General features: G+C 38.7%; 1 protein-coding gene across 1 annotated transcript; it reads right to left on the reverse strand.

The window, feature by feature from the left end:
* Window positions 1-1,514: 1,514 nt before the first annotated feature.
* Window positions 1,515-18,880, reverse strand: LOC127704964 (uncharacterized). Its single transcript, XM_052209205.1, has 3 exons — window positions 18,799-18,880; window positions 15,828-15,912; window positions 1,515-4,590 (listed from the first exon to the last, which is right to left on the reverse strand). Exons 2-3 carry the CDS (start codon window positions 15,896-15,898, stop codon window positions 2,823-2,825), a joined length of 1,839 nt encoding a protein of 612 aa, XP_052065165.1. The 5' UTR covers window positions 15,899-15,912; window positions 18,799-18,880; the 3' UTR covers window positions 1,515-2,822.
* Window positions 18,881-20,305: the final 1,425 nt, after the last annotated feature.

Consider the following 20,305-nt stretch of genomic DNA (forward strand, 5'->3'; position numbering starts at 1 on the left):
TGAACATCCCTTTGGTATCTTTCGCCTCTCTTTAACTAGAGTCTTCTTAACGTCAATTACGCTAGAGCTGAGAAAGAAGATATTGATTCTGAAGCGAACATTCAACGTTATACTAAAAATAAATCAAATAAGGAGTTAACTATTTTAAGGGATTTATGTATGATTGCTCTTAAAGTTTCGCTGGTTACCCCAGATATAACGAACTCAGTTTTCTTCGATGTAAAGACAAAAGATCAAAGCACACATATAAAGATTTCTAACAACAAAACTGACCAGTATGGATTAGGGGAATAATTGGTCATTTGAACGAGATTGGCGCCACCTCTGAGCAGTATTTGAAACTTATTTTTAGATCAGCCAAGGAAAAACCTGAGCTAGAAAAAATATTTTAGCTTGACTCAAATAGGTTTACCTTCATGAAAAATTCTCAAATGGTTTATAAGACAAATGGAAACCCTGGGACTTTAATGTTCGAGAATAAGGAAACAATGCCATCATTTAGAAAAGACAGCTTTTAAACCATTTACTAAATACTCTCATAAAGTGATATTAAATCAATGTATTAGTATTAATGTCATTCATAATAGAAAAGAAAGGATCATAACATAGAATCAGTATATGAACAGCAAGAAACACAAACATTGAAGAAACAACGCTTATAATGCTGTTCTTAATCTCAAAGTCACACTATGACCTTCAACAAGGAGCAAAAAACTCTCAACTCACTGCAAGTTTAAGACGGCCCCTAGCATCGGTTTGAGCGAAATTCTTTGCAAACTGACGAACACGCCACAACTGTAAATTTAAGAACAAATCCATGAAGTAATGTCAATAGAACAAAACTGGCTAAGAAATCAAACATTTACTGTCATCATTAAGCCCGCCAATCACACAAAAGGTGGATGGTTTTCTCAGAAAACTGGCCACTTGTGGTGAGTGATTCGGTCAATAATGAGTCATTCGGATAATTGGACCTTATACCAGTGTTTGTTTTTCTTATATGTCTTACATTACGGTATTATATAGTAATATGTTTTTATTTGACAGAATTTTATCGTAGGTTTCCATTATTAATAACCTTAATGGTAGGGTAGACACTTCAGCCGATATCAGCAGATTCTTAAGACTAATTGATCAAACTGTTTGCTTCAAAGCAATAAGAGTAAGCTATCGGTATATTTTTAGTGGTCTGGGATTTTTTCAAATGATACCTTATGTACCTGAATAACAATAAAGCTGTTTTTCACAGAAGGTCGGACGTCAAGCATGATTTAACAACACATAAGTCCGTGCAGTCACCGGAAATAGTAAAATGCTAAAGGCGAAATGCTCGCCGATGGAACATCTATTCAATACAAGATAGAATGAAAAAAATCAATACGGTATTTATAAACACTCGATATGTCCTTTATTGAATACAGACATACTAACGTGCGTTATTTTTTCTTGGAGGATCGCCTGAACAGATTTGTTCAGACATTGTTTAATTTATTCTATCTACAAAACTAATGAACTACACAATCATGAATACCTTTATGTTCTGTCGATTTGAATATTGAAAAAATACAATATAAGGTTTTACAATATTGTTAATTGAGAAGAAGGAAAAACAGTAAATAACATAAACTAGAGAATATGCAAGGAAGGCACATAATTGGAGCATTCATATTGCGTCACACTTTTTTTTTCAATATATAAATTATGTACCAATCTGTAGAGTAGTATTGTCCTCAACAGTTGCAATATCTTACCAACAAAAAAAAAATATCTAAGTTATTTTTTGAGAGATGAAAAACGTTTAATCAAGCTTTAATTTTTTCAAAGTATTAGTGTACGGTGAAAATACACAAAGTCTTCGGTGTGTGTATGCTTACACATAAGTGGTTCATTTTATATTACATAAATCAATGGAACAATATTATTTGTAGAAATAACAGATAAATGCATTCATCCAACAAGTCCAACCCTTCTGATTTGGTCCTATCAGCTGAATATTCCACAATTGTATGAATAACACCAAATGGTCACGATGACGAGATCTTGTTACCAGTCCCATTAAAAAAATGGTCATGTTTGAATTTTTTCTCAAAATTATCGCTTTTAACATTTAGATGTTTGGTTGTGTAAATTTCTCTTTGATTTAATTCATACAGGTCTTTAAAAAAGGCTTTTGAAACTTTACTAAGATTCACAATATCGCCGTTTGATGTAATTATCATTAGTATTAAGTAATATTATGATAACATTTTGAATATGTAACCAAATTATGAATAATTATAAATATGTCTACAAACTGCAATTTTGATGTGTAAATACAGATTTTGATTATTTTCAAAGTTACAAATGTAAAGGCAATTCGAAAACAAAGTAAATATACTATCGAAATTAAAGTAAATTATAGTCTTTTAGGCAAAGGCTTATTGTTTTGGTAAGTATGTCATTTGATAGAAAAATTACAAAAGCATGCATCAGTGGATTCCAGGAACAACATACATTTTGAAAAAAACAAATCGTTTTTATTCCGATAGAAAATCGTTTTTGTTTTTGAATGCACGTCTTATCTGTTTTCATAAAACAGTTTAATATCAGAACTGCAGTGTGAACTAATTATAGAATAAAGCCTCAGAGTATACGTAAAATATTTATGATTTATGATGTCTCACTGTTTAAGATGAAAAGAGTTTACAATTGAAGACAAGCAAGAAATGATAGTAATAACTAATAAGGCAATTTGAGACCGGTGAATTCAAAAGTTGATTTAGTTATTTTAATAATCATTAAAGAAAGTTTTTAACATCAGTGTAACCACCCGATTTGCGCGTTTAACTGTTCAGTTTTTGGAAAATTTTCACTTCTCTTCCGTTGTCAATGGTTAAGAGTCTATTTCCATTATCACAACAATCAATATTATAAGGATTGTTTAAACCTTCCTTTGCCGTTAAAATTGTTGAAATTGCTCTTGTTGCAGTATCAACTTTGATTATTTCAGTTTCACTGATGGCAAGATATGTATTCCCGTCTACGTCGCATGTTATTCCATTAACATCAAACGTACGATTGGAACATGTGAAAGCGTACACTTCTTTCTTGTTTCTGTTAATATCATAGCATTGGAACATGTTTGAATTTCCATATTTCACAGAATAAATCATTTCATTAATTGTTGTACAAATATACAATCTTCCTTTAATAAATGGAATAGTTCGAAGCACTTTTCCAGAGAGTCCCATTATAAGAACGCCTTTATGTTGTAAACATGCAAATATTTTGTGATTTGCATAAGACAGACCTGAAATGTAATCACGGAGATTTTTCTTTATTTTAGTCTCTAATTCGACAGTATCTACAAAAACAACTTTCTTCTTAACAGACACAGCAACCTGAGTTTCGTCAATGACAGCAATTTCATCTGGATCCTCTTCAAAACCAACCTCACCTATCTTATAACCATTTGTCTGGTAAACCAGAATTCTGGAATCGGAATCTTCTGTCAGAACTATTTTATTACTTGAAAGAAATCTTATGCAATTTACCATAATATCTTTATTACGACGTTCAATAAAGAAATGTTCCTTTAGCTGGTATATATCAGATTTCACAGTGAGTATGTTGTCAGAGGTGTGTTTGACACCATCTAATGGAATATTTTTTTCTAGGTGGACGTTTTCGTCTATAATACCCTCTTCTGCTTCTACTGTTGATGAACTGAACTCAATATCATCAAACTCTGGTTGCTTTTTACCGATATGGCTTTGACCAACAGTTTCCACTTCAAATCCTTTATTGAGGGTTATTTGTTTTGCCTGGTGATTCAAATCATAAATTGGTTGCGCAACAAAAAGACCATCTTTTATTCCTTTAAGGAGATTTTCAATTTGTATTTGGTCATCTAAATAGTCTGTATGAAATTTAGTTTTGATAAGAAACATTTTAAACTCAGAAAATTCAGATTCTTTTATCTTTTCTGCAGTTTCTGTCCTTTTCTGTACAACATTTAGTTTGTGTTTTATTTTCCTTTTATTGTCACACAGAGTTTCTTTGGCGGCAGAGAAAGCTAATTCAAACTTTTCTTTTACATCGTTTTCGAACTTGTCAAGAAAATTTTCTACCAGTTGTCGACCTTTTTTCATTTCATTATAAAAGACAGTTTTTTGCTTTTCCAAATCTGAGACATTCCAGCGATCCTTAAGCAACTCTGTTCGCATATTTTCAACCATTTTCGTCATTGCTTCAATCATCGCGTTCATATCTCCTCTGACATCTGTTATTTTCAAAATGTCATCTTTTAACTGCACATTGCATTTTATACCATGTGTCTCCTCTTTGCATGTATTACAGCAAGGAGTATTGTGAGTAACACAGAAAAACTTGATTCCCTTTGTTGGGTGCATTTGGCAGTAGGATTCTGATTCTGCTATACTTTTCCCTATTATATGGTAATCGACTATGCTAAGCATTTTATGGTCTCGGGTTGCTTTAAGAACTTTATGATGACCATAGCAATTTTCACATAATAATTCTGAACAGTTGGTACACCAATAAACTGCTAGTTTCTCATTGTCTTGTTCCTTACATGGTAGGCAATGCTCTCTGTAAATATAAATAAAAGGTAATACACATGTAAGTGTAGCAGTAAATTCTGTCCGGTAGTAAAATATATCTGCCAGACTTTTTTTCCTAGGTAATCAAGTCCGTGACCATAATTTTTACTAGGAATTAAGTCCCAGGATAAATTTTCCTTGGAAAATAAGTCCCTAGCTAGTAAAATATGTCTGGCACTTATTTTCCTAGGAAAGTTTTTATATATCTGTATTCTTGTTTTTTCCTATGATAAAAGTTCCTTTAAAATTTCATTTCTTAAAATGCTTAAGACATTTTTTAAATGAATCAGTATTAAAATTAAGACAGGAACATTTGTAATTTTAATCGAAGTCTATGATATCAATTTTCATAGGAAAAAAAGTCCGCTTTAATTATCAAAAAAACACCCATATTTAAACAAAATATTGAAATATTAATAATCATTTTATAATCTAACGCACAACTGTTAAACAATTGAAAAACATATAACAATTAAACATTGCATTGTTTACATGTAAATTATTTCTTTCATTACAATTTCCTATATAATTAAAGGACATGGACGTTTTTAATCCAAAGAATCATGACGTCTTGAAAGGCTTCAATTTTGTTTCTGTGACGCCTTCCTACGACGTGAGACGTCAAAATTAATTGGACTAGGATATTGTTTTACCTAGGAATGTTTTAAAATGAACTGGACCATGAATTACTAGGAAAATTAGTCTGGGCACATACATTTTATAAAAAGATTAATGCATTACTGTTAAAACAACAGTCAAACATAACAATTACAAGTTTCATTGTTTACATGTAAATGATTTCTTTCATTACAAATGTTCTTATCAAAATAAAGGACATGGACGTTTTTTACCTAGTAATCTTAATGACCTGTACATGATTTCCTAGGAAAATTAGTCTGGGCACATACATTTTATAAAAAGATTAATGCATTACTGTCAAACAACAGTCAAACATAACAATTACAAGTTTCATTGTTTACATGTAAATGATTTCTTTCATTACAAATTTTCTTATCAAAATAAAGGACATGGGAATTTTTACATAGGAATATTGATGTCATGGACATGAATTCATAGGAAAATTAGTCTGGGGACATACATTACTGACATCGGACTAAATATACAAGTAAATTCTGTAACCATGGACTTTTTTATACTAGTAATATTTGTCCCCACGGACACATTTTATCAGGACTAATTTATCTATTAAATATGTGCGATATAAACCCTAAGCCGGGAATGTCACCTTACATACCCTGTCTGAAACACGAATTACACATATAATACGGATTACACCTGCCTTAATGTAAATTTGTCCAGTACTAAGTATTTGTTGAACATTCACCATGCAGTATGAATATTCAGTTTATGTTTCTAAACATTTTGTGTAATTCATTTACATGCACGTTTTTCATCTTAACAATTTTCTTTTTTGGTTAAGAATAATTTTGCAATAAAGTTTTTAACTTTCATGTATACTGTTTGTATGTTAGTGACTTTTTATGTATGTTGACAACAGAAATATTGAAAAACCCAAACTGAAATTTTTATCCGCATACGTGAAAGATTTTGTTATTTGCAGTAAATTAAAGTGATTTTATCGTGAATGCAATAATTTCTGATAACACTTTTAGCCATTAATTTAGTATTTGATGTGTAAATCGGCGATCGACGGATATATATTCATCATTATTTTCCCTTTGTGAGCCGCTGAATTCTTTAATTGTTCTGTATAGCGTTAGACTGCGTCACATAGCAACGTTCGTTGTGATGACGTTATTGCGGTTCAAATTAGTGTAGTACCTCGGGGCAGGGTCGGTGGAGCTCCACTGGCGGAGGAGACAGATCCGGAAGACAGAGAGCCTCGTTCCGACTCTGTCAATCGAAAACTGGAAGCCAAAGCATATATACGCTGACAAGTCCAGCTGATTCGAATTAGTAATCGTTCCGAAGCATAGTTCAGTCAAGGTAAGTTGCTAAAAAGCTAAAAACATTGGCGCTGCGAGCATTGCTCGTACTAATTCACTCGGGGAGTTGAATTCTTAAGCGAGGAATACTTCAAAAAGGGGCCCAAACAGCACCTCCATTTTTTTAGGGGATCCCTGACAGGTCACCTATTTCTAGTTTTTGGCTACCCACGGTTTCGCTGGTCTAGTCAATTCGGGAGGGAAAGTCAAAGCACAGGGAAGGGAAAAACTTTTGTGGCTAAGTTTCAGTCACGGATTTGTAATTTTAGAGATTTTTCACACTTGACCGTCTGCGGAGCCCTTGTAGGGAATTGTGTGAACCCCATATTTGTTCTGAAAAACCCTTGTAGGGAATTGTGTAACCGCTGAATCCAATTCAGCCGCGCATTGCACTACGTGTTTTTCAACAGTGCAGCAGCAGTTAAAATAAAAAAAAGAAGGAGAAAAATTGTAAGTGTCTAACTTTCAAACATTACACACATACACTTAATTCCCATTTGCATAAAAATACCTCTGAGGTCAACTTATAAGCTTGATCCCCAGTTATAAAACTTATTGTTTTAAACAATACCAAATAAAAAGGCCCTTCAGTAGAGACACCGGTACAAGCCCAATTTTAAATAGTTCATTCCATAGTTGTATTTCGTGTGACCATGGCTAGAGTGCATGTAAACTCAGCTACTTTTGAGGAATTGTTATCAATTCCAGGGGTTGGGGCAATAATAGCAGCAAAGATTTGGGAATTGAGGGAGGATAAGGGTATCCTAGAGTTGGAGGATCTCCGGTATGTCCCATATATGAGAATTACGGAAGTAGCCATGGATGCCATGGATTTTAGTACCTCCTTGCCATCCAACAGGGGGGCTGACAAATTTTGCAAGGAGGAGATAGGGCACTAAGAAAAAGTGCAACGTATTGATAATCTAATACAGGCACGCGGCAGGGGGCACACCACTCATGACTACCCCACCCCAGCAGGAGAAACGCCAAGGGCAAGGGCGGCTAGGTCACCTTCCCCCTCCCAGCACCTAAACTGGCAAGATGGTGGGGAACTTAACCGGGGGTTCAGGGAAGACGGGGTCTACCAGGACAGAGGGGACAAGCCCATGCCTCAGTATGAGAATACCAGAGACTACAGGTATGAGGAAACACCTCGATCCCGGTATAGCAATGCAGGGAGCACAGGCAGGGAAAGGGGGGGGGGGGGAGGGGGGGGGGGCTTAGCTAACCGGTATACCGATAGTGAGGGCCCAAGGTTTAGAGACGCCCATATCGAAAATGAGGCCCCAGTGACGAGACAGGCCAGTAGTATGGGGTACCCAGGGGCAGCAAGACGGGAAACTGGAGACCAAAGGAGTTCTCGTAGGGATGCATATGACCACCAGGAGGCTATGGCGGGGTCGGATACCCAGAGATTTCAAGACAGGCCAAGGGGGCCAACTGGGGTAAACCATCAATCCTACAAAAGAGTCTCAAGTACGATGGGAAGACTAATGTCAGGCTTTTTACGCTAAGTTCTCGCGATTGTGCCAGGTCAGTTGATGGTCTCAAGGGGAGTGCAAGGACCAATTGTGCTGGTCCTTAGATGGAAAGCCCAGTGAGTTTTATGCCTTGCTGGTGGAAAGAAGGCATGATTTGTCCTACGAGGATTTAGTGAGTAAGTTGGCCAAACGGTTTGGGTTCAATGAGTTGCCAGAAACCGCTCAGGTTCTATCTAACATTGCCAGGCAAGGTGGGGACGAAACCCTAGAGGACTGGGCCGACAGAGTTCTATCCCTCGCCACAAAAGCCTTTCGCCACCTGCCCGAGGATCACATGCACCAACAGGCGGTCATGAGATTGTGCCAGGGGGCCTCAGACAAGGAGGGGGGAATGTTGGCCTCCAATGCTAAACCCAAGAGTATTGAAGAGGCGGTGGACAAAATCAGGTGGCATCAACATAACCACCAAGCCATATATGGTCGTGTCGCCAGAAAGGAGGTTAAAAGTGTCAGCCCTGATACCAGAGGTAAGGGTGGGGACAATTATACCATATGCTCCACCACTAGGTCCGAAGCCATTAGTTCTGAGTCTGGCCCCTAAACCAAGGAGTTTAAAGGACCTCGTAATAAGCCACAAACCACCCCTCCCGTCATACCTTCATAGGTAGGGTACCATAAGTCAAATAGGAATGGCCCATGGGGACCAATTGGCCCTCCTAGAGGGCTCTTCTTTTAAGGAAGTCACTGATTTTCAGAAACTGCCAACACAGGACATACTTGTCGAACAATCCCCTCCACAAGAACCAGGGGTAGAGAAATTCCCTCCTACTAACCCACCAGACCCTCACTCCCAAATCAATGTGGATCCAGCACAAACAGCATGGCCATGGGGGGCATCTGAAAGTGAGCCCAACTGGCCAGCAACACCAGAAATGTCTGAATCCGAGTCACAGGGTGAAGAGTAGGGGGAGGAAGGGGAACAAACACTGTGCGATGACAGCCCAAACAGTGATCGGGAAGGGGACCTTATAGCAGAGGGGAGAAAGAAATGGTAACAATAAGCCAGTTAACAAGTGGGACCATGTATAGGGTGCCTGTTGTAGTCCAGGGTCAAAAGGTTGATGCCGTTGTGGACACCGCAGCTCAGGTTACCTTAATATCTGAGGAACTCTATAAGAGTTTGAAAGAGCCCCCCCCCCCGATCCTTAAAGAGGTGGTCATGAACACAGCAGGAAAAGGCCTTCAAATGAACGGTTTTGTCGCTGGGCCTTTTCAGGTGGGGCTTGGAACACAGGAATACACCTGGGACATTTATGTGGCTCCAATAGGGGATCAAATGCTATTGGGAATAGACTTCCTTAGGGAACAGGGCATATCACTTGACCTACATAAGAATCAACTATCCATCCATGGGGAGGTCGTACAGATGTCATGGGGTCAGGCTAGGTTGCTGCCCCAAACAACAGGGGTGCGGGCCGGTAAGAATCACATGGTCCCAGCAAATTCGGTTAAAAGAGTGATAGGGGTGTTGGCCGAACCCATGGGTCGGGAATATATCATCCAGGCAAAGGCCGAGGGCAATCTGCTGATACCCAGGACTTTACATGAGGTGGGTCAAGACCCAGTGTTGTGTGTGATCAACCTCTCAGATAGCCCTCTGAGACCTTGGAAGGGAGGTCAATCAGCCGGCGGAGTTGATGTTTAAGGGGCCCTAAGGGGGAAACATCAAAGATGGGGAGCAATATGTATCCGACCTAGAGGGGGCGATCCAAGGGGCCCATGAATTGGCCCGTGCCAATCTCAAAGCGGCACAAGAACGTCTCAAAAGGGACTATGACCTCAAGGTGGTGGTCAAGAGGTTTCAGGTGGGGGACTTAGTGTATCAATTGGATACAGCAACCATTAAGGGAAAATGTAGGAAATTAACGCCTTCATGGAAGGGCCCGGGGGTGGTGTTGGAAAGTCTCACGCCCTACCTGTACAGGGTCAAAATGAGGAAGGCTATATATATATATATGGTAGTGGCACACCATGACCGGATCAAGTTGTGTACAGATAGGGAAGTCTCTAATTGGTGTAGAAAATTACAGGCCCAGGTGATAACGGGGAAAAATTGGGAGGAGATAGATGAGCTGGTGCCAAAGGGAAAAAGGGGCAGAAACATTTATTGTTCGTGTAGGGGCCCAGATGATGGGGGTCTGATGATCATGTGCGACGAGTGCAGGGAATGGTTTCATGGACGATGTGTGAACATTACTCCTGAGGAGGCCGAGCAAATGGACGCCTACCAGTGTCCTGGATGTTCAGCCTCCATGGGAGTGCACGTGTCCATGGTCACCCTGCACTCGAAGGTTTACTAGTACTTATTTCAGATGGACCAGAAAGAACAGGCAGAAAGACAGGCCTCGGGGGATGGCAGCCCGCCATCCACCCCGCTGCAGCCCTCCATCACAGAGGAGGTTCTAATAGTGACAGTCCTAGAGGCGGAGCTGCGGGGGCTGGACCCCGAGGTACAGGAGGATTTGGTGCTCCCAGTCAAGGTAGGTGGGGGAAAGGGGACCCAAGGGGAAGATGGGGAGTCGGAAGGGGGGTCTGAGGGCCCCACTTGGGGAGAGGCGGAGATGGAGGTGGAGAAGAAGAGGAGTAAATAGAACAGAAGAGACAGGGACCGCCAAGAGGAGAAATAAGTCCGAGGCAAACTCCTCACCTCCAATGCAGGCAGCCTCACCCCAGGCGGACAGGGTGGAGGCTAAAGGTCAGGGTGGGGTGTGTCAGGGCCAGTCTGGTTTCCCAGCCCTCAGTGAGGTGGAAACATCTCGCTTTGTGGGGCAGGGTAGAGCGGTCGGAGTTGAACTGTCTTGTCCAGTTTCCGGCTGTGAAGCCCGGGGGCCAGGCCTGGAAGGGCACATTCTGGCGGAACATGTGGCCGAAGTGTTCCGGGACCTGGGGGTGTCTGACCCAGGGTTAGCTAGGGTGCGTCTCACCTCCGAGCACACTCTTCCGGGCCCTAGGGGGTTCTGCTGTGGGGAACCCCATCCAGTGGGTGATTGGATAGCTAGAGACTGTGGGGCTGACCCCAGAGGACCTGAGTGCTGAGTGGGTAGCCATGGCAGCGGTGTGCCGATTGGCACAGTGGGAGGTCCCCCGGACCTTCTGTCTGTCGCCGATAAACTCACCTGCAGTGCTCATGCATTGGAGGGCGCAGGTCGAGTTGATGGCTCTGTTACAGGATGGTCTGCGCCGGGCCTTTCTTGGGGAGGTTCACCTCAGCTCTAGTGAGCCATCCCAGGCGAGCTCCTCCAGTGAGCAGGGGAGTCCCCCAGCCATAGCAGGAGTTTTCTGTAGGTTGGGGACTCCAGTTTGCACACCAGAGTCTCCGAGGCCCATGGGGCAGGTAGGGGTGTTTAGCTCCAGGGGTTTTCCTCCCAGGTCCGTTCCCTCCCTCATGTCCCTTCCGTGTCCCAGTCCTACCCGGGCACTATCAGGTCTAGGGTCTAGAAGTTCACCTCTGTCTGTGGGGGCATGGGGATCGCCGCCGACGGGAGATTCGTCAGGGAGTAGGGGAGTGGAGTCCCGATTGTGCAGGGATCTGCCAGAGGCCTTTGATAGCCACATGCACCTGGATAGATCCCTAATCAAGATGGGAATGCCTCCTCGGACACCCTTGGGGGATTTCTTACGGCTAAGGTTGACCCCTGCTCCTGTGGGTCCAATCAAGCTGGCAGGAGGGGTGGCAGTCTTCTGTGATCCCAAGACCTGGCCCCGTGTGCCGCTTAGGCTGGAACCGGGATGGGTGGGGGCAGTGGGGATCCACCCCAAGAGTGCCGGGCAGTTTGAAGATGCCACTCAGCACCGGTTTCACCAGCTGGTAACTCACCCCAGTGTGTCTGCCCTTGGAGAGGTGGGGATGGATTTCACGGTTGAGGAAAGATTACAGGCCCGCCAGATCTCGACCTTGAGGTGGGCGCTCCAGTCGGGTCGCTTTAACCAGCCTGTGGTTTTGCACATAAGAGGCGACCGACTGGACCGGGTTCACGCCCGGGCTCATCGTGAGGTCTTGAAGGTGATGACGGGCCTGGCAATCAATCCGGTGCAACTCATTCACCTTCATTGCTTCCAGGGGGGATAGACCAGGTGAGGGAGTGGCAGAGCTCCTTCTGCAATGCATATTTTGGTTTTGGAATTGGCGTTCATTCCTTCAACACCGAGCAGAAGGACGCCATGAGGATGGTACCACCGCATCGAATCCTCCTGGAGAGTGACGCACCTTACTTTCCCCCGCCAAACGCACGACATGGCCACCCTCATCACTTGTTTGAGGTGGCTAAGGCAGTGGGGGAGGTGAGGGCAGAATCTCCACGGGAGATACTGCGGTTGGCACGCCTCAATGGTGGCCGTCTGTACGGAGTGACCACGTAGGCTGGCCTCTGTCCTCCTGTGTATATAGTTAGAACAAGAAGAGCCCGTTGGCTACAGTTAATGAATTTAGAGCCCGTTGGCTACAGTTAATGAATTATTAGCCCGTTGGCTATCAGTAATGAATTTAAAATTGAATTTAAATTGAGTTTGTATATAGTCTGCTCCAGGGGAAAATTACTAGGGGGTTCCATGGTCCTAGTGTTAAATGGGGGTTCCGTTTGTAGTAATTTAAGGGTCCCCATGTTTATTGTACTCCCCCCCCCCAAAAAAAAACCCTTTTTTATCCACACCAGTGTGATCGCCACCGGAATTGACCCCTCCCCCCTCTTTTGATTCAATCCTTTTTTTATAAAGTCAGAGGGAGTGTAGTACCTCGGGGTAGGGTCGGTGGTGCTCCACTGGCGGAGGAGACAGATACGGAAGACAGAGAGCCTCGTTCCGGATCTGTCAATCGAAAACTGGAAGCCAAAGCATATATACGCTGACAAGTCCAGCTGATTCGAATTAGTAATCGTTCCGAAGCATAGTTTCAGTCAAGGTAAGTTGTTAAAAAGCTTACATTAGGATAAAATAAATGTGGAATGTGTCCATGGGACACAGATGATGCCCCCGCTTGCATATAACGTTATAAAGGAACATACCTCAAGAACGATAAAAGTGACGCCACCCAAATTCTGATTTATCTGAGTTTTGTGGTAATAAGCATTGTGTGTAAGTTTCATAACATTTGGTTGAGGCAAACTTAAGTTAGAGAACGGAAACGAAAAATTCAGCAATTTTTCCATTTGTAAAGGGGCATTACTATAGAACGATAGAAGTGAAGCCACCAAAATTCAAACTTGATCTGTGTTTTGTGGTAATAAGCATTGTTTATAAGAGTCATAACATTTGGTTGAGGCAGACTTAAGTTAGAGAACGGAAACGAAAAATTCAGCAATTTTTCCATTAATTTGTAAAGGAGCATAACTCTTGAAAGGTAAAATTGACGCCACCCAAATTCAAACTTGATCTGTATTTTGTGGTAATAAGCATTGTGTATAAGTTTCATAACATTTGGTTGAGGCAAACTAAAGTTAGAGAACGGAAACCAATTTCGGGACGGACGGACGTACAGACGGACAAGGGTAAAACTTAATGCCCCCTCTGCATTCGTATATACCCCGACAGTTCTCAAGATAGAGTACATACTGACATCTCTGTGTTGTTATCCAATCACAAAACTCGACACAACTGTTAATCGTAATATATGCCAACGAGACAGCAACTCAACGATACAACAAACCGAATATATATATATAAACTTTAGGCATACATATCGCTTTTTATTCTTTTCTGTAAATTCAATGTTCATAAAGTGTTCAGGTTTTCTACCCCCGGCAATAATGGCTTCATCCAGATTTGTAACAGCTTTTGTTAATTTCTGGGTTTGAATGCTCTTCAACCTCGTTATCGATTTTGCTTTCCAGCTGTTTTAATTCGAGCTCGGTTGATACGTCTTGTGTACATGAAACGCGCTTCTTGTGCGTCTTGCAAGCTTAATCATAACACTGGAGCACTTTTCACAAAATATCTAACGACTAAAATATTGTAACTTATACGGAATTGTTATTTTTTCACGTATTTTTTTTTTAAATTGATCGATGCACTTTTACAATCACTGGGTCGATACCACAACTGGGGGAAAGTTTTTGTGTTTTGTCCCCGATGATATCACCAGAACAGTAACGTAGTCAGCGCTTTTCGCTCTTTCCAAATATTACTGATTGAAACTTTAATTTTCTGTTAAGGAGGAGGTATGATTAGAGCAAGATTAGAAAACTTCTTCAATTCTTTCCAAATAATTTGATATAACGGCCTTGTTTGGTTAATAATGCGCGCGTATATGTCAGCCATCATAGTAGTTATTTTCTGTGCCAATTGGCATTTCATTTACGCCACAAACCCTATTTCATTTGCGCCAAAATAAAAACATTTTATTTCCGCCAATTATACAGGTAAATAGTATAAATAATAGATTATTCATGAGAGCCTTGTAATAATACCTTTATTTTTAAACACAGTTTTTGGTTGCATAATAAAACATATCCATCACAAATCAGTCATCCTAAAACCACAACGAAAACACTATACACTGATTAGTTCTTAAAAAGAGACTTTTGATAATAATTTTAAAACTGAGTTTTATTATAAATCACAGGGATCAAAAAACCAAAAGTAAAATTATAAGTCTGTTCTAAGCACTATACACTGAAGTAAAATTGTTATTATGTACTGGCACAAAACTTGTAAGGAACGGTCCGGATAAACTCATCTCGGAAAATTTCGTCAAAAGATATATAAAGTTATTTTTTTCTTTCTTCCATCGTCTAACGAAAGCCGGTGTGTCCATGAATCTCACTGTTATATACGTTGTTGCCTGAATCTTCTTTACTACGTCCACATATTTGAAAATGTTTGGATGTTTTGAATAAAACTGATCGTTAAAATGTGCATGGAACGATTCTGGTCCGTTGATGGTTCTCTTGAAATTCTCAGTTGGTGCAAAGCAGAAAAAATATGGTGGATATCTTGATTCAGGGGTTATATATGTTTCCAAAACATAGTCAACAAACTTCATGCATTGCATTATCTGACGGAGATTCATTCAAACTGTCATAAACTAAGCAATCATCAATCTGATCAGGCTGTAAAAACGATTTCCTACACTGTCCACATATTGTTTTTATCCTGTAATCTACACCCGGGACTTTAAGGTTCAGTTGTTTAAATCAAAAGTCATGAATAGTTGTCTCTTGGTTTTTCAAAGAAATCGACATAGTTTAAACCGTTTGCTCAACATGGGAGCGGAGTAACAGGAGACTTTATTTGTACAAGTACAAATAAAACCAAATTTGTATTTCTGTATGTGTTATTTGTACGGTGATTACTTGGCTGATTGCAGGATGAACATTTATTTTCCCACATCGTTGTAGCAAAATATATTTTTGGGTAAGGTCTTGGCTAATCCTTAAATGTATACGGCAAATGACGCTATTATGGTTATTTTGCAGTTTTTAATTAAAAGTTTGAAACCTTAATGCAAATTTTAGGCATGATTTACAAAATAAATACTGATATCTGGCAGACATATGTCTTGTGAAAACCAAAATGATATATTGATAGATATGCCTTATTTTTTAATTTTCGTATTTAAGGGGCTAAAAAGTGCACTGATCATACCATCTCCTTTACTGTTCATAATTTCAAAACTAATCGAACGACTAAAATTTGTAATATCCTTGGTGAAAATGGCATATCCAGATTTGGTACAATTTTTTTTTAGATTTTCCTTGTTTTCACTACTTTACAATAAAACTTACACAGCATTAAAAACATCAGCGGTTTCGACTTCTTTAGTACTGTCCACATTCGCTTCGGAAGAAATCTCCATAATTTGAAGAATATCTATAACATACAATGACATAAACATTTAGAGGTGCTGATTTTGTGAATGTTTATGATAAGATAGTTGTGTTGTTAACACTTGTCATTCGTTTATGGAGCACTGAATTTGTTGATCTTAATAAAATGAATATACAATCATAGATGTTATCTTACAGGGCCGTTTCTATGATATTTGAAAGAGGGGGCGTAGAATGAAATCTTTCGCCGAGCGGAGCGATGCGAAAATATTTCTGGACTTTATTTTTGCTAAAAAACATAAAATAATTGTGAAATGCACTAATTTAACAATATAAGCAGATTACGAAAGTTTTTTTTTTTTTTTAAAAAGGGGGGGGGGGGGCGTACGCCCATTACGCCCTCACCTGGACCCGCCCCTGAATTCTTGTCGAAAACATTCTGAGAGATATGGTGCATTTTGCCTTTTTAGTGCAATACATCAAGTCAAATGATTATATATATGCCGACATATATAATGGACAACGACCTGTGAGGAAATAGCTCTCTTATTATCATGATTATATAGTTGTACAGTCGATATACAAGAGAGGTGACTGAAAACATTGAAAAGAAAATTTAAAAAATAAATACGTAAAATAAATAAAAGTACTTTCTTGGTCAATGTTGGTATTTTAATTGGTTGTTATGTGTGCTCCTCAAAATTCTGTCACAGACCAGTATCCTAATCAATTAACATGATTAAAACCTGTTTATGCTTGTAAATATGTAATATGAACATCTTTTAGGCATGTGTTTCTCGACAGACATGACAAGATATTTATCGGCCTAGGTTAATGTTACACTCTGTCTTCAGTTTTATGAAATAATTCCGAGTAAACATCAGAGAATTCTTGAAAAAGTGTCAAAAAATTAAAGTACCGTATGACAGGGAAACAATCAAGATATGTTTACAATAGCTATAATTACCAAATATAAGTTCTTTTCTCAAATTGAAACTTAAAACTTACAAAAACTGGCAAGGAAAAGCCTTGCATGATGTTTCATGTGTCATAAAGTTTCTATATCATATGCCTTTTAAGATAAAAAGCAAATTAAATGACCCCTTTGAAAACTCTATCAAAATGTTCAATTTATAGACTTGCTGTAAGAGTAAAATGTTGCGTGTACAACACAATCTGTGTCTCTAATTACACAAAAAAAGGAGCTTCTACATTCCATGAATGGTGTAACACTTGTCTGAAGATAATATAATTTTTTACCTCTCTTTATCTCAATTGCTTCCGAGAAAATTTTAAGTGTACATGCAACAGCAACAAAAACAACAATAACGATTGTAATAATGTGTACGTCGCCCAAATTATCTGCCTGAGTAAACAATTAAATGTTTCTTTGCACTCATAAAATACGCCAGTGGATTAATAAACATACTTAAGCATTGGCTTGCAGGGGCGGATCCAGGATTTAAGGTTAGGGAAGGGGGGGGGGGGGGGGGTTAAGTATAATGTATACAAGCTGAAGCCCCGCCTATCTATTGATTGTAGATGTCAATCTTAATTACAATGCCTGAGCAAACATTTATACAAACAAAGAAAGCAAGCATTAGGAAATTAGCTCTAAATGTTTTAAATCATGACGTTTCAAACATTAAACAAATATGTTGTGCTGCCAGAGGGTTGGGAGCCAGCAAACAAATTTAATCCCGCTTCATTCTGTATGTGCCAGGCCAAACCCAGGAGCCTGTAATTTATTGTTAACTTTGTCGTTTGTCATATTTGTTTTCGTTCACCGTTTTTTACATTTATAAATCAGGCCGTTAGTTATCTCGTTTGAATTATTTTACATTTGTCATTCGGGGTCTTTTATAGTTTGCTATGCAATATGGGTTTCGCTCGTTGAATATTAAAGATAGTACGGTAACCTATAGTTGTTAACTTCTAAGTCATTTGGTCTCTGTTGCCTCATTTGTAATCATACCACACCTCTTATTCTAATATATCGATATACAGTGCCTATAGCCATGATAGCATATTTAATAGAAAAAAAATACGTTTTTTTTTTAAACTTCAACATGAAAGGAAATGGCAAAGGATTACTCTGGTTGTGGCAACATATTCTGCCACACACAAATAATTCTAAAAGATTAGACAGAACTCTTTTCAAAATCATTAATTACTCATGGATGCATTAATTATATTGAAGCATGATCTTAAACTACAGATAGGTAATATATATATAACGTAACAGTACTCAAATTGCACCCATTTAGAAAAAAAACTGCGGAAATCTTCTTCATGTTCTTTCAAGTTTTCTTAAAGTCTAAACAATTTGTATTTTTATGATTTGACATTATGCACGTCTTTCGACATAGCTAAATATACACAAAACGATCACAGTATCATGTATCAACAGATGAAGTATTGTAAGAAAACGTAAAATCTACGGAAACGTCGATATGCGACGTCCACAAAAAGTCAACTTTTCAAAATGAGCTATAAAAATATTTTACTGTACATGTAGGCATCCATTTCTAAAAAAATGAATAGTTAGCATGGACTGTTGTCAAATTGTTCTAATTACTCGGAGAAACAAAACAAAACATAGGTTATTCGATTTTTATAATTTGGGTACTCCTCACTCGGGTCCTCACTACGGAATCATGGGTCGTTTGGACAGTTGGAGGTCAATTCAAACCCATTTTTCTATGATTCAATATGGATTCAAAATTAAATTTGCGGAACTATATAGTAAATAATGATAGGTCTACAAAATAAGAACAGAATCTGAGAATGGAAACTTTTGTCTGGATCATAAAAAACAAAAAACGTAGGTGAAAAAACTGTTAAAATAGGTGCAATTTGGGTAAATACAGATATTCAAAGGTCATACAAAATAAAAGTGATAAATGCAAGTTTGATACGAGTTACTTACTATTCTATACAAATGATCTTTACAATCTGCAGAAGGCTGACCAAAATGGCGTGTGTTGTGCAGACTGACACGTCACGCATGTGTATATCTATAAATAGCAACATTGCTTTTAAATTTTATGATGTGTACGGAACAGTGGGCAAACTGATGACATATGAAACAAAATCTAATCTATAGATTGTTTACGTCGGGATCCATACTTATTATCAAAAATCGTATACATTTTTATGGAATTACCTCTTAAACCATAAATGTCAAAGCTTTATATTTATGCTAGAGTATTTATGATTTAAGTATTCTACATTTCACATACTGGAATCTGATAGTAAGATCAAGTAAGTAAGTAAATTTTATTTAGTCGGCACATTATGTACAATCAACAAAAAACATAAGCACTTGCAACCGACTGTAACATATATACAAAATATCACTATACAACAAGGTTTCAAATAAGACAAGTACACTTAACATGCCGAAAAATGTTAGCACATATAATTTTAAAGATAATGTACCCTTTCGTTGTTTTTTTTTAATTTAAAATTGACACTTATGTACTTAAAAGTGGATAACTGAATGCAGTGCTAGCAATGATTTCCCTGAAACAAAATTTTAAATAAAGATATTAGCTTAAACAAGTACAAACATGGACCTATTCAAGTATACCTGTAGGGTGCGCTCGACTTTTGTGACTCGACACGAGCTTTTTTTTTTGGATTGTAAAGGTTGTTTAGGACTTCTTGTAAACAATAAAGGCTAGCACAACATGAATAAACAAGTGAATTATATATGTTTACGTATGTATGTATAAATCTGAGGATTTTCTTTAAGAATCTTGTCTTGAGGAGCCATGCACGAAATCCACATTTTCTATTAAATACTATCAATGTGAACGACTAACACTTTTGAAATTAAGAGTGCATTTCTTTCTAACCAAAATTTTGTAAACGTTGTGTGGCGTTTGTTGTTGTTTTCTAAACGCTACAAAAGTAGAAACTAATACATCGTTAAATCAGTGTTTACTGACCCTGTTTGAACTTCCAATAATGCATGCACATATTGTTGGTAAACAGACTTATTACAAACGTAGAAACAAATACATCGTTTAATCAGGTTGAAGTTAGAAACAAATGTAGCGTTTGTACTAACAAACGATGAACGACAAACTGTAGACGCATTTTGAGCGAGTGCATAGTTTGTCAAAGTTTATGTAAACTTTGCAAACGTATGTTAGAAACAAATGATCAAAACATGTGCGCGCTTAGCCGTTTGCATCGTTTGTGTTAGAAAGAAATGCACTCTAAGTTACTAAGCAAATTCAAACGGACATTATCCCGATGTAAACGTCGCAAGTGTATAGATCTAAAAGACCGCAAAAACATGCACAGAAAAAAAGTATTATAACAAAAATACTGAACTCCAAGGCAAATTCATAAAGGGGAAGTCCATAATAACTGACAAAATCAAACGCTTTTAATCAACGGAGCAAGTTAAAGACAACTGCCATATT

The sequence above is a fragment of the Mytilus californianus genome, unplaced genomic scaffold (genome assembly GCF_021869535.1).
Source record: "Mytilus californianus isolate M0D057914Y unplaced genomic scaffold, xbMytCali1.0.p SCAF_6, whole genome shotgun sequence".
Classification (NCBI taxonomy): Eukaryota; Metazoa; Mollusca; class Bivalvia; order Mytilida; family Mytilidae; genus Mytilus; species Mytilus californianus.